Source organism: Corythoichthys intestinalis, chromosome 8, assembly GCF_030265065.1.
Source record: "Corythoichthys intestinalis isolate RoL2023-P3 chromosome 8, ASM3026506v1, whole genome shotgun sequence".
In the NCBI taxonomy this organism is placed as follows: Eukaryota; Metazoa; Chordata; class Actinopteri; order Syngnathiformes; family Syngnathidae; genus Corythoichthys; species Corythoichthys intestinalis.
Window position 1 is genome coordinate 9380763 of NC_080402.1, and position 12739 is coordinate 9393501.

Below are 12739 nucleotides of genomic sequence, written 5' to 3' on the forward strand. Positions count from 1 at the left end.
TTGCTCCCTCTTTTTCCCTTTTAGGGCCAGACACCTGTCTGTTGCTAGGGCCATCCCAAATAAAAACCGAGGTTAAGGAGGGGCTAGTTAGAACAATTGCGGAAGCTGGATAGGTTCCCCCTCTTTCTCTTTGCAAGCTTTTCAACTAAATTGAGTGCCTTCTCTCCTTTTTGGGTGATATTATAAATGTCTACCTAAGAATTGATATTTGAACTTGAACAAGCCTCTTACTAGAGGTGGGTAGTCACACATGTACTCTGTTACATTTATTTGAGAAACTTTTTGAGAAAAATGTATTGTATGGAATTTTACTAAGCCGTACTTTTTACTTTTACTTGAGTTGGTTTGTGAAGAAAAAATGCTAGTTATCCCGCTACTTTGGGCTACACAAGAATCGTTACATTTTTCCTCTTTATTCTACATATTACATTTATTGTGATATTTTTTTTTTGCCCGCGATGCCAAGAGTAGCTCTACCAATTTCACCAATGAGACGTCGCAACAATAACCACATGCTCTAATACACTAATCAGACGCTAGCTTGTCGTTCTATGATCACGCCAGCCTGTTCAATCACATGGTGTCTCTAAAGCACCGTAAAAAATGAAGTATTTGACATAGGGCGCTGTCCTTAATATGATTCGAAAGCTCAGATTTAAACCTCTCTCCCGTTTTTTATTTGGCATCGACTGACCACGGTAAACCGGAGATCCGATCCTTTTAGTTTCATAATAGTAACTATGAAGGAACTATTCACTATTCAAACTAGTAACTATTTTCTCCACTAGAGGGCACTCATGCTCTTTGGATGAATAATGCTTTATTTCTGTAATTTTTTTTCTCTCGCTGGAATTCAATGATTTTTTCCCCCCCTTTAGCTTAATGTGGTTATGTAATGGGTTATTGTATGGTATCATTATAACAACAGTTCATATAGATAAGTTTGTGCTGAGAAAAAACATCATTTGAAAAAAATCATACCAAAATGTAAGCATTTACTCACAATGTTACTCATTACTTGAGTATTCTTTTCACCAAATACTTTTTTACTTGTAATTGAGTACATTTTTGGGATGACTACTTTTACTTTTACTGGAGTAATATTAATTTGAACTGACGCTGCTCTTACTTGAGTAAATTTTATGGCTACTCTACCCACCTCTGCTGCTTACCATGTTAGGACTTGGAAGCAGTTGGTAGTGCTAGAATGCTGGAAAAATGGCCGCTTAAAGAGTTGCCAACTGTCCCTATTCAGAAACAAAAGTAAGAGTCCTGTATTGAGCTTTCAAGGGACCCGCTTTCTCCCGTATTATCATAAAACTCAAAAATTCATAGTGTCTTACAGTATTTGTAGAACGAACGAATACTGGTATGGTGCTTTAACACATTTCCCAGCCTCTTCAGCTTTTTGACCAATGAGCTGAGGGGAACAATAACAATACGAAATCCTACTCATCTCATTGGTCAATGTCCTGTCGCGTGACATGTTGATAACGGACGCAAACATATGAGTGTGGTAAATAAGAGGTTTGAGTGAAGCTTGAGTAAAAAGCATGTTCAAAATGATAACTTGCTTTCTTGTTCTTCTCTGTATACTTTATGTTCACTTATTGCACTGTATTTTTGTATTCTGTCAATTTCATTTGTATTTCCACATTATATTTGGACTAGGGCTGTCAAACGATTAAAATTTTTAATCGAGTTAATTAAAGCTTAAAAATTAATTAATCGTAATTAATCGCAATTCAAACCATCTATAAAATATGCCATATTTTTCTGTAAATTGTAGGAATGGAAAGATAAGACACAAGACAGATATACAGTATACATTCAACATACTGTACATAAGTACTGTATTTGTTTATTATAACAATAAGTCAACAAGATGGCATTAACATTATTAACATTCTGTTAAAGCGTTCCAGGATAGAAAGACTTGTAGTTCTTACAAGATACATAAATGTTAGTACAAGTTATAAAAATGTTATATTTAAACCCCTCTTAATTTTTTCGTTTTAATAGAGTTTGTAAAATTTTCAATCAAAGAATAAACTAGTAGCTCGCCATTGTTGATGTCAATAATTACACCATGCTCACTCATGGTACAAACCCATAAAATCACTTGGACCCAAACGCCAGCAGAGGGCGCCAAACACCAAAAACAAGTAACAAGCGGACATTACACTGTACTGTCATTTTAGTCTGTTTGAGCGGGACATGTGCGTTAATTGCGTCAAATATTTTAACGTAATTAATTTTAAAAAATAATTACCGCCCGTTAACGCGATAATTTTGACAGCCCTAATTTGGACTGATCATTTGCAAAAATATTTTTGCTGAAGGGACTTTGTTTGAACACACCTAAGCTGTTAATATAAATATCACAGAGTTTATGTTTGCACTTAAAAAAAAAAATTAATGAAAAAAATGGCCAGCCAAAAACCCGCACACAAAAAAAAAAATGCTCAGAATTTTAAGGGTTAAATAATACAATTTTAAATTGAGCAGGACAGATGTTAATTTTATTGTAGTATTTTTTTGTACCAATTCAAATAGATTGCTGATAGTTATTGTTTTTCCATGTGCTTATATCACTCAAATATGTACCTAATCAATTCACGTTTAAGTAAAATAATTATAATATTATAATTATTAATAAAAATCACTTCTCATATTTAAAAAAAATAACTAAAGGATGACGGTTATCGGGCCAGCAGACTCTCCGAAGGAGGTGTCCGTTATTTTTTTTCAGAGAGTTGGCAACCCTAGCTGCTTACCATGTAAGACTCAGGAGTTGTTGGTGCTAGCATGCTAGCAGCTGCTTACCACACTATGTCATACATAAATTGTCTTGCAATGGCGTACCGCACGCAGGCTATTTGTAGACCGTGATGTCGCATCGTAAAGCGGAAATAAAGCCGAAGTGGGACATTATAGACCCGCCCTCGAATAGACACTGCGTAATTTGTGCTACTTTTCTCCGGTAATCTTTCAAAAACTAACATGGCGATCACGCATCGCTTTTTTGGAACTTGTAGAAACGACTCTAGACATTACGAAACATGAAGGATGTTTTCTTCATACGTTTCCGGAAACCAAAAACTCGGGAGATAAAAATGTGAAGACCGAATCAACTTGCGGGGACTTTAACAGCAGCTCGGTGAATCCATTCACGTTTTGTATGCAGTAAACATTATGTTGGGTTGACATAGTCTTTCAGAGGACAAAGAGGTAAGCCATTTTTATATTTTTAACTTATTTTTTTAGCGTAACGTTGTGCCGTACTGCTTCTGTCTGACAATGAATGACCTAAAAAGAATTACAATGGTATCTGACTGCCACTGTTACCGTTTCTGTTTTATATATACAGTGGGGAGAACAAGTATTTGATACACTGCCAATGGGCCCATTGGCAGTGTATCAAATACTTGTTCTCCCCACTGTATAAAAAACTTTAGTAAGGGGGAAGTGTAAATAAATTATAGAATTAAGATGTGTTATCAATGAAAAAAATTAAAAGTGTTCATTGGCTGTCACCGAGTAGCATTTGCGATCGCTACACAAAGCTAACTAAATTACCCCCAAGAAAGGTATGAGACGTTGGACAACCAGAGGATATATAAGAAAGACAGGGCTGACGGTAAAGGTTAGCTTGTTGAAACAGGAGAAATGTCATTGTCAGTTGCGTCAATAAAAAAGCTAACGCTATGCTTAGGTCAACTCATTTTTTTCGTCTTTTTCAGCCTTCGACACTAAAGCCATCTCTTTAACTGAACATTTTTATATTCTTCCACATCTTTTCCAGTAAATTTGGCACCAGGCACATCATTTTTGGAGAAAATTGTTAGGTTTAGCTCTGTAAATATCTCCTTCGTACACGATTGCCATTCATTTCCTATTAGGGACAAACTGTGGCTTGTCCCTACTTAGCAACAGTAACTAAAGTCATGAATATTAATGAGCGGAAGTGACATGTTGCTTGCGGTACGCCATTAGCAATGCAGCTTGGAATGACTGTTTTATGATGCCATTGTTAATATGTAGAAAACTGTATCGTGGGGAGTGCTCTTCATTCGGATGTGGCAATTTCTCTTTCCTCATTAAATGCCACAAAGTGTCTATCTTCTTGATGTTTTAGAAATAATCACCCCATATGCATGGATGTTAAATATGTTATTCCGAAAGACAAATTTTGTGCCCCACTGACCTCAGAGCTGCTGCAGGTGTGTCAGGGCACATAAGAACACAATCCCATGACTGGTACTGTGCATTCTTATAGAGAACCAGACGTCCTTCCTGTCTCAGCTTGATTTTCCCTCCCCCGCCGTAGTCGGACAGCTGCACATCCCTCACTCGGTAAGGGTTGGTGAACAGTGTGGATACAGAGGACACAGTGTCCAAAAGACGGCCCAGGAACTGCATCGTGCCCTGGGAGGAAGCAAAATTTTAGCATGAGAGTGGCCTGTGTTGTAATATGTGGTATTAATGCGTAAAAACAAATGTGTTATAATCCATTATAGTGTGGGTTTTTTTTTTAAATAATTTCCTTAGACTACAAGTGGGGAAAAAATTATGGACTCAATTCATATAACGTCTGTTGTAGTAATTAAGCTGCTTGAAAAAGCGTGAATAGCACTAACAAAGCAATATTCTGTCTTAAGATGGGGTATCACTGGACAGAGGTGTGAAATTTCACCCTCAGATCTCACTTGTCGCTAAGCTACATGGTTAAAACTTTACCGACATCATGTGCGTAGCTACCGAAGAATAGTCAGTAGTTGAAAATGACTTGTGAAAGATATATTTGCCTTGACTTTTCCATTCTCAACTGTTGACCCTTGTGTATTTTAAGGATTTCCAGTAGCTCCTTTAACTTTGATGGTGCCCTTGAGGTCAGTAATCATCAGTCAAAGTCTGTAAACAATGGTTTGGGGGTGCTTAGGTCAGATGTCAGGTCCATGCAGTGAACAAGCAGCTTCCCGTGACCTCTGAATGGCCTTTACTCAAACTTTCACTGAGCTACTTGGGCACATGTGTAGCTAACAGTTAAAACAAGGAGAGGGCAAAGTATGGCCTCTGTACTATTTAAATAAACCTGTAAAAATGGTTGCATTAAATTAGTTGTTAGTCTTTGATATTGGCTAATTAAATGGCAATTAAACCACACAAAAAGGTGAACGCCTGTTTGTTGCCACAAGATTGTGGCATTTATTTTGTCAAGTTTCCAAATTCCTGCTCATCTTGAACACATCATAACGAGTTTCCTTGAATTTATCCCACTGGATTTTCGTGTATAATGGACGTAACTGCTGAGTAATATAAATTTGTTTGTGTTACCCTGTTTATGAAACTGCTGTTCGCGAGAAAAAATTATTTATTTATACAAAGTGAGGTCAGACCATTTCAGAATAAGAACAAATGTTGCTTTTAAGTCTACCAGTTTACAGAACTGTTTCTTGTGAAGTAACGATACACGCAACGGTGTTAGCTTGGCTGTCATTGGTCTCAGTTTCATGTTTTCTATGAAAAAGATGAAATGTAAATTTGGATGAATGATTCGGGCTCCATTCATTCCGCTCGTAAATTTTTGCTCATGCAGTTCCATTTTCACATGACAACACAGCGTCAGACCCGAGAGGCGGCGCGAACTGTCACTGTCGTTTAAAGGCGTTTAAAAGCCCACCGCCACTGCTTAAAACATGACTTCATGAAATTTCTTCATCGACAAGCAAAAATAATTGCATTAAGTGTCGTAGAAGCAGTTGGTTCGATTCTACTTACGGCAAGCTCTCTCGTTTGTGATGTCTGACTTATGACAGCGACGCCAAAGATTCAGCACACTGCAACCGAGCTTGATGAGTGACGTCTAGAAAACCAATCACAGCTCAGTTTGGCAAAAAAATAGGCGGGATTAAAGATCTCTAAAATTGGATTACGTTCATGTTTGGAGCGGAGGACGGACAAATCGGCAAATTTATCATTAAAATAATATTAAATATTAAAGTATTATTTTATCATCTTGCTGCGGCACGATGTCTTTCTATCTCATATGATTTATATTTTTTTTGTTATTTTTTAGGTAATTAGAACATCAAAAAGTGTGGTAAAGATCACTTCGCATAAAAAGTACCGCATATAATTATGGCTATCAATAGTAAATTTACATCGATTTTGATTATTTCTTTTGAAGGAGGCTGGATTAGTGATGTATTCTATTATTATAAACATCTGTGTTCTTTTATTTCCAAACAGATATGTGCAGTTTTGTTGCAAATCCCCCCTAATCTATTAAAGTTTGGAATTACATTCATGCACTGTACACTGTCACCGAACGAATTGGACATCTGTTGCCGTCAATGGCAGCCACTAGTTAATTAGTTTTACTGATCTGAGAGTAGAATCCAATTCTAACTGGAAAATGCCAACATTTAAGGCGGCTTGGAAAATGTATTTGTCAATTCATAAACAATTATGAATTATTCACATAGAATAGTATAGAATTATTATTTCAATTTTAAATTAAAGGGAGTTTTAGAATTATGAAAGCAATAAAAAACCAGATCAGACAAGAACTGTTTTGAGTTCAGTCATTAAAAGAATAAATGAGAAATTGTTTCGTTTTCGTTGACGTTTCAGGTCGTAATGACGTCAGCAAAAAAAAAAACCGCGCTCTACTGAAAGTTGGATTTGGCGGCGTGAGTAACGAGTGGCCATCTTAAAGCAGTGGACTACTCTGTTCTCTGGTGGGCTCTTTTGCTGTGAATTTAGGGTGACTGACTTTTGTCACCAAAATACTCGAAATATTTCCAGATTGTCAAACAGTATGGTTCATAACAAACGATATTAGCATGGCTATGAACGATTTAGGCAGGATGTTAAATGCTATGAACAGTATAATTTTTAAAGTATGTGATTAATTTACTGCATTTCTGATGTTCATCGACAAACAACCTATTTGAAAAGTGGCTGATAATTTAGCAATTAATAGCTATTTCAAAGTACATGCTCCGTTGACTTATATCAGGGGTTCTTAACTTGGATTCGATTGAACCCCAGGGGTTCGATGAGTAAGTCTAAGGGGTTCGGTGAATGTTAAGACACACAGGGCCCTATTTTCATACTCTGACTAAAGGCCAAGTATTGTTTTAGGCTAGGATTTGGACTGTGTTGCCTCCAATTTACAGGCTTTATTCCATTTCTTTCAATTCCCAGCTCTATAATGGGAGAAGAAACTGGTTTGCTCAGTGGAAGGTTGACTCACAATTGGTATGAGGAAGTCTAACAGACCTATAGGTCGCATGCACTGCGCAGATTATTAAAAAAAAAAAAAAAAAAAAAAAAAAACAATAATAATACATTTGCGACACATTTTACACCATAAAAATAGTATATGATGCTGGCTGTACTCATTAAAATGAGAATGTAGACATGATTAACAAACACAGTGGGAGTATACCAAACTCCCATTTGATACATTAAAGCTGTTCAGACCATAAGGATATTCAGATTCCTATTCTCCATATCGAAGCAGATGAACAGGACAGGTTAAAAGTGACATTAATAAATAAATAAATAAAAGAATGTAGATATGAAACTTAATTTTCCAACGTGAAAATTAACTGAAATATACCAAATTTATTTTTAGTAAATTTGTTAGCTGGGATAGGCTCCAGCACCTCCGCGACCCTCGTGAGGAAAAAGCGGCATGGAAAATGAATGAATGAATGAATGAATACACTTCAATGTGAATTTGCTTGCTAGCTTAGCTATATTCGTTTTGAATTTGACAAGAAAAAAAAGGCTTCATTATTAAATTCCGAATGGTTCGGTGAATGCACAAGTGAAACTCGTGAGGTTAAGGCAGCACTTCTCAAATAGTGGGGCGGGCCCCCCCAGGGGGGCGCAGACCGATGCTGGGGGTGGTCTTGGGGAACATACTTTTTTACCGTACTAGAATAAAGTGTGATTGCACATCCACTCAGTGGGTGGCAGTGCCGCTCTCATTTTTAGTGTGTGCGCAATATTTTTTAACCAAACAAGAGAACACAGCAAAAGAGCACTGGAGATATGAAAAGCTAAGACAAGGAAATATGAAGAAGCGTATGCATTTGGCCTTTGGCTTTGAGTTTTAGTGCAGTGGGAGACGAGGAAAGGCCAGTCTGCTTACTAAAAATGTTTGCAGCGGACAGCAGGAATTATTTTTTTCAGCAAAAACGTGCCGAATATTGCCAACAATCTCCTCGCTTTGTCAGTGTTACATCAGTAAACCAGCGAGCACTGTCAGCATCATATAAGGTGGCATACCAAGTTGCTCAGTGCAAAATAACCCCACACCATAGGAAAGCTGATACTGCCTGCAGCAAAAACAAAAACTGTCCCTCTGTCCAATGACATTGTCGGTTTTTTTTCCATTAATTTTTGTTTTTTGGTCTAATTGTTTGGGATATTGTCCTCGTGAGTTAATGTTGTTAATCAATTTTAATTTATTATTATTTATTTTTTAAATTTTTATTTTTCAGTATCAAACGGTTCAAAAATGTATCTTGAGTGTATTTTTACAGTATGGATATGTTGTTGTTTTTCTACACTTTTGTAAGTTTATACTATTTTTTTCTTTAATGTTAAAAAGGACACAATGTTAGAGGTGTACTTTTTAAGAATTTTAGATACAAATGATACTACAGTGGCGGCAGAAAGTTGGGGGGCGCATAACATTTACGTCTTCATGGGGGGGCATAAAAGAAAATAATTGAGAAGAACTGCGTTAAGGTTAAGAACCACTGACTTAGATGTTATGATTAGAGAATGTCACTGATACAAAATGGCCGACCAGAGATAAAGGCGAGCCTGATTAGCTCACGTCGCAGGTAAGCATCTAGTTTCGAGTATTCATGATATCTATGTTGGTGAGTATCTTCCTCATTGCCATGACGACCAGGGGGGCAGGCCTCGACCACGTGACACACAGCAGGCAGAACCCAGTTGCAGCGCGTGCGTGTCGCGGACAGTTCGGCCGCGGTCGAACCGAGCAGAGCCGAATCTACCTGTCGCCTGGAACCCAATTCGGACGGGAAGCGCATAGATAGGATGGAGCTCTCGGCGATGGGCGACCGCGTCTTCGCCGCGGAAGCCATAATGAAGCGCCGCGTCCGAAAGGTGAGCTTCCACCTTCACCGCAATTCTCCCGCGTGTTTTGACAGATGTTATTCGAGGGAAAGTCATCCGTTTTCGGCTTTCTCTCTGGCGTCGGAGGCCTCCGTCTTGCTAAGCTACATGCTAATCCAGGCCGCGAAGCAAATATAGTATGCAATGCTGTTGTTTTTGAGGCCTTTGCCTGGCAGTAAAAGTGACACAAAAGAGTCTCCTCGTGAAAGAGGGAGGCCGACGGAAGGAGTGTTAAACGGGGCCTGATTTATGCGCCAGCTAACGGTAGCTAAAGCTACACGGCCACAATGTACGTTGCGTTCACGGCTCACATATATGTTGTTTAACGCGGCTTTTGATTTTCGTCGTGCAAGTTACACTTTAGCTTGACTGTTTTGAGGCTTTCTATGTGCCCCGTTAACTTTATAAGCGTCCATAAGTTTAGTAGTATCTGTCAAAAGCTTGTAAACAATAGATAGGGTGTGCTGAGGTCAAGTGTCAGCTCCATGAAGTGAACCAATAGCCCCCACCTCGCCTAAAAAGCCCCCCTGTGACCTCTGAATGGCCTCTCCTAAAAACTTTCACTGAGCTTGTCACCACATGTGTTGTTTAAAACAGTGGTTCCCAAATAAGCTTCAATGGGATCCATGAAACAGTTGCTAATTTATTTTTTCAGTACAGTGTGAAGCGGAAGTAGTAGCTTTTTTTTTTTTTTTTTTGAAGTGGTATATTCAGGGGTCAGCAATATAAATGGCCCGGTGGCCCGGACGTACTTTTTAAACCGTCAGGGGCACCAGAACGCTCCAACCACTGTTCAGGTGGGGCCAGTAAAAATAATGTGTCGATTAAAAATCTTATTTCTATTTTATTTCACATTAATTCCCAGTGGTTCCGTGTTTTGACGACGTTACACTGCAGTCGATTCTCTCCGTGGGGCGTAAAACCACCTCGTTCGCTCCCGCATTAACGCGCACAACCTCACTACTTCTGCTGATTGATCGTCAGTATCTCAGTACCTACCTAACGTTATACGACAAGATGACATGTTTCTGAAACTCCCAGCACCCGGCCAAGCACCAGGAAAAAAAGACGACTCAAGAAAGAGAAAGTCCCAGGAGGAGTTGAGGCAAAGCGAAATCCATTATGAAAAGATAAGGGAGAGAAACTTTCAGCCCCAGTAGCGAGACCACTGGAATTGGCTCGGCTGCGATGAGACAAAAAACAAGGTTTACTGTAAGGTGTGCAAATCAAAGCCCACAAATGCAGACAAGTAAGTTAGAAAAAAAGGTAACGAGTATGAAACCTACGGTATGAACGTGATAATTCTGCCGCATGAATACGGAGAAAATAACATGGTCATAACGTGGGTCTAGCTTGAAAATATTTAGCCATAATTGCCTTAGTCATCTCTTTGACTTCTGAATTGTTGCCACGACAACTGAGCCGGGGGAGACTTCCAGAGGGTGGGAAGGGGAAGACTGTAAAACCTCGCCCTGGCACGGAGTTCTCCCGCGGGCCCGCCTCCCCCTGGAGCTCTCAAGATAAAATATTTTTTTGTGTGTGTTTGATTCCCGAAAACATGACATTATATGTAAGTTGTCAGTGGAGTCAATTTGGGTTTTTTCATGTATCCAGGAGTGATTATCAAATGATTATGGAATTTGAATAGGATTATTTGCACTAGATTCATGTTTTTGCACTGTTCTGCTGCACTTTTCATTAAATCTACCGATAAAAAAAATGAATGTTATTCATGTTATTCAAGTAAATTGTTCTTTTTCGTGATTATTGGGTCTAATAAGTCGGGCTACAGCTATCGAATATTTTAGTAGTCGAGTATTCTGCTGAAAATTCCATTGATTAATCTTGTAATCGGATAAAACATGAATTAGTTCAAAAGGGCAACTCTTTAGCATCCAGAAACACAAATAAATGAATAAAAAACATTGTGGTGGTCAGTAAATATTACTTTTATAGAGCAAGTGCAGGGAAATATATATGGAATCACTCCATTCTGAGAAAAAATATGGAATCATGAGAAGCAAACAAAGAAATATCAAAACACATTTCTAGTATTTAGTAGCACCACCTCTGGCTTTTATGACAGCTTGCAGTCTCTGAGGCATGGACTTGATGAGTATTCTTCATCAATTTGGTGCCAACTCTCTTTGATTGCAGTTGCCAGATCATCCTTGCAGGTTGGAGCCATGCTGTGGACCTTTTTTTTTCTTCAATTTCCACCACAGGTTTTCAATAGAGTTGAGATCTTGGCTATTTGCAGTCCATGACATTGACTGGATGAGTCTTTCTCCAAGGAATGCTTTAACAGTTTTAGCTCAGTGGCATGATGCATTGTCATCTTGGAAAATGACAAACATATTTTCAATTGAAGGAATAAGAAAGCTGTCTAAAATTTCAATGAAAACTTTTGCATTTATTGAAGATGTAACCACAGCCGTCTCCCCAGTGCCTTTGCCTGACATGCAGCCCATATCATCAAGGACTGAGGGAATTTTGATGTTTTCCTCAGGCAGTCATCTTTGTAAATTTCACTGGAACAGCACCAAACCAAAGTTCCAGCATCATCACCTTGTCCAGTGCAGAAACTTGACTCTTGACACATTGTCCAATGTAGATTCTTAACTCTTGACAAGGTTTTCCCTTATTTCCCTTATTGTCTACCCCTGATAATGGAGTGAAATTATTGTGTTTGTAGACGATATTATATTTTTTTAATTGATTCCAGCGCGATTACAACTTGGAATGCATCTTTTGTGTGTTTTTCTTCCAGGGGAGACTTGAGTATCTGGTGAAATGGAAGGGATGGGCAATGAAGTAAGTGCTGCCACAAATGTTCTCGTACGCCTTAAAGCCTTTTTATAAATGTCTTAATATAGATTTGTGAGTGTAATTTTAAAATGTGTCCTCTTTAATGTGTTCTTTGTGCTCCTTCAGGGACAGCACCTGGGAGCCGGAAGAGAATATTCTGGATGACAGGCTGATACTAGGCTTTGAACAAAAGTGAGTATGTGACATAGTTTTAAAATAATTTCATTTGTTCTGCAGGTAGTTGGTAGGAATGTGTTTTATGTATTGTATTTTCTGCAACCATGAACGGCAACTTGGCAATTACTTGAAGAGGAAGAGTCACTGAGGAAATACTGCACATATTTTATCTTTGTGGTGTTCTTACTGAATGGTGTTGCTTTTGTTTTTCTCTCAGAGAACGAGAGCGGGAACGCAGCGGGCAAAAGAAGCGGGGGCCGAAACCCAAAAACCTAGTGATGAAGGTAAACTATGACAGTAAATACGCACAGCTACGCAAATTAGGTCCTTAAAAAAGATTATTTTGTTCACTTATATTTGGCACACTCAATATAATCCAACAATAACACATTGTTAAAGGGAAAGACAACATCTTTATCATGTCCATTCAAGTGTAGAAATTCTAGTTGAATAAATTGAAAAAACAAAATGTCTTTTTTCAGGCGTGTAATAATGGAAAAAATGTAAATAAATCCAGTATTTCTTAACAGTGGCCACCTGACATGGAGGCAGATATTTTATCAATGCAGTATTATTTTAGCCAATCGTA

The 12739-nt window shown here is 38.3% G+C and overlaps 2 protein-coding genes across 5 annotated transcripts in view; one reads left to right on the forward strand and one right to left on the reverse strand.

Moving 5' to 3' along the window:
- Window positions 1-5921, reverse strand: part of pla2g6 (phospholipase A2, group VI (cytosolic, calcium-independent)) — a 46381-nt gene extending 40460 nt beyond the window's left edge. For all 4 annotated transcript variants that reach the window (XR_009064207.1, XR_009064208.1, XM_057844163.1 and 1 more), the window contains exons 1-2: window positions 5782-5921; window positions 4208-4428 (exon numbers count right to left, since the gene is read on the reverse strand). Coding sequence is in view for 2 of the 4 variants with exons in the window: in XM_057844163.1 (XP_057700146.1) it covers window positions 4208-4422 (215 nt within the window). In the remaining 2 variants the exon portion in view is untranslated. The remainder of the gene's footprint in view (window positions 1-4207; window positions 4429-5781) is intronic.
- Window positions 5922-8969: 3048 nt separating this feature from the next.
- Window positions 8970-12739, forward strand: part of cbx6a (chromobox homolog 6a) — a 67449-nt gene continuing 63679 nt past the window's right edge. The window contains exons 1-4 of the mRNA XM_057843393.1: window positions 8970-9156; window positions 11936-11979; window positions 12100-12165; window positions 12368-12434. Coding sequence (XP_057699376.1) covers window positions 9088-9156; window positions 11936-11979; window positions 12100-12165; window positions 12368-12434 — 246 coding nt within the window. The 5' untranslated portion in view covers window positions 8970-9087. The remainder of the gene's footprint in view (window positions 9157-11935; window positions 11980-12099; window positions 12166-12367; window positions 12435-12739) is intronic.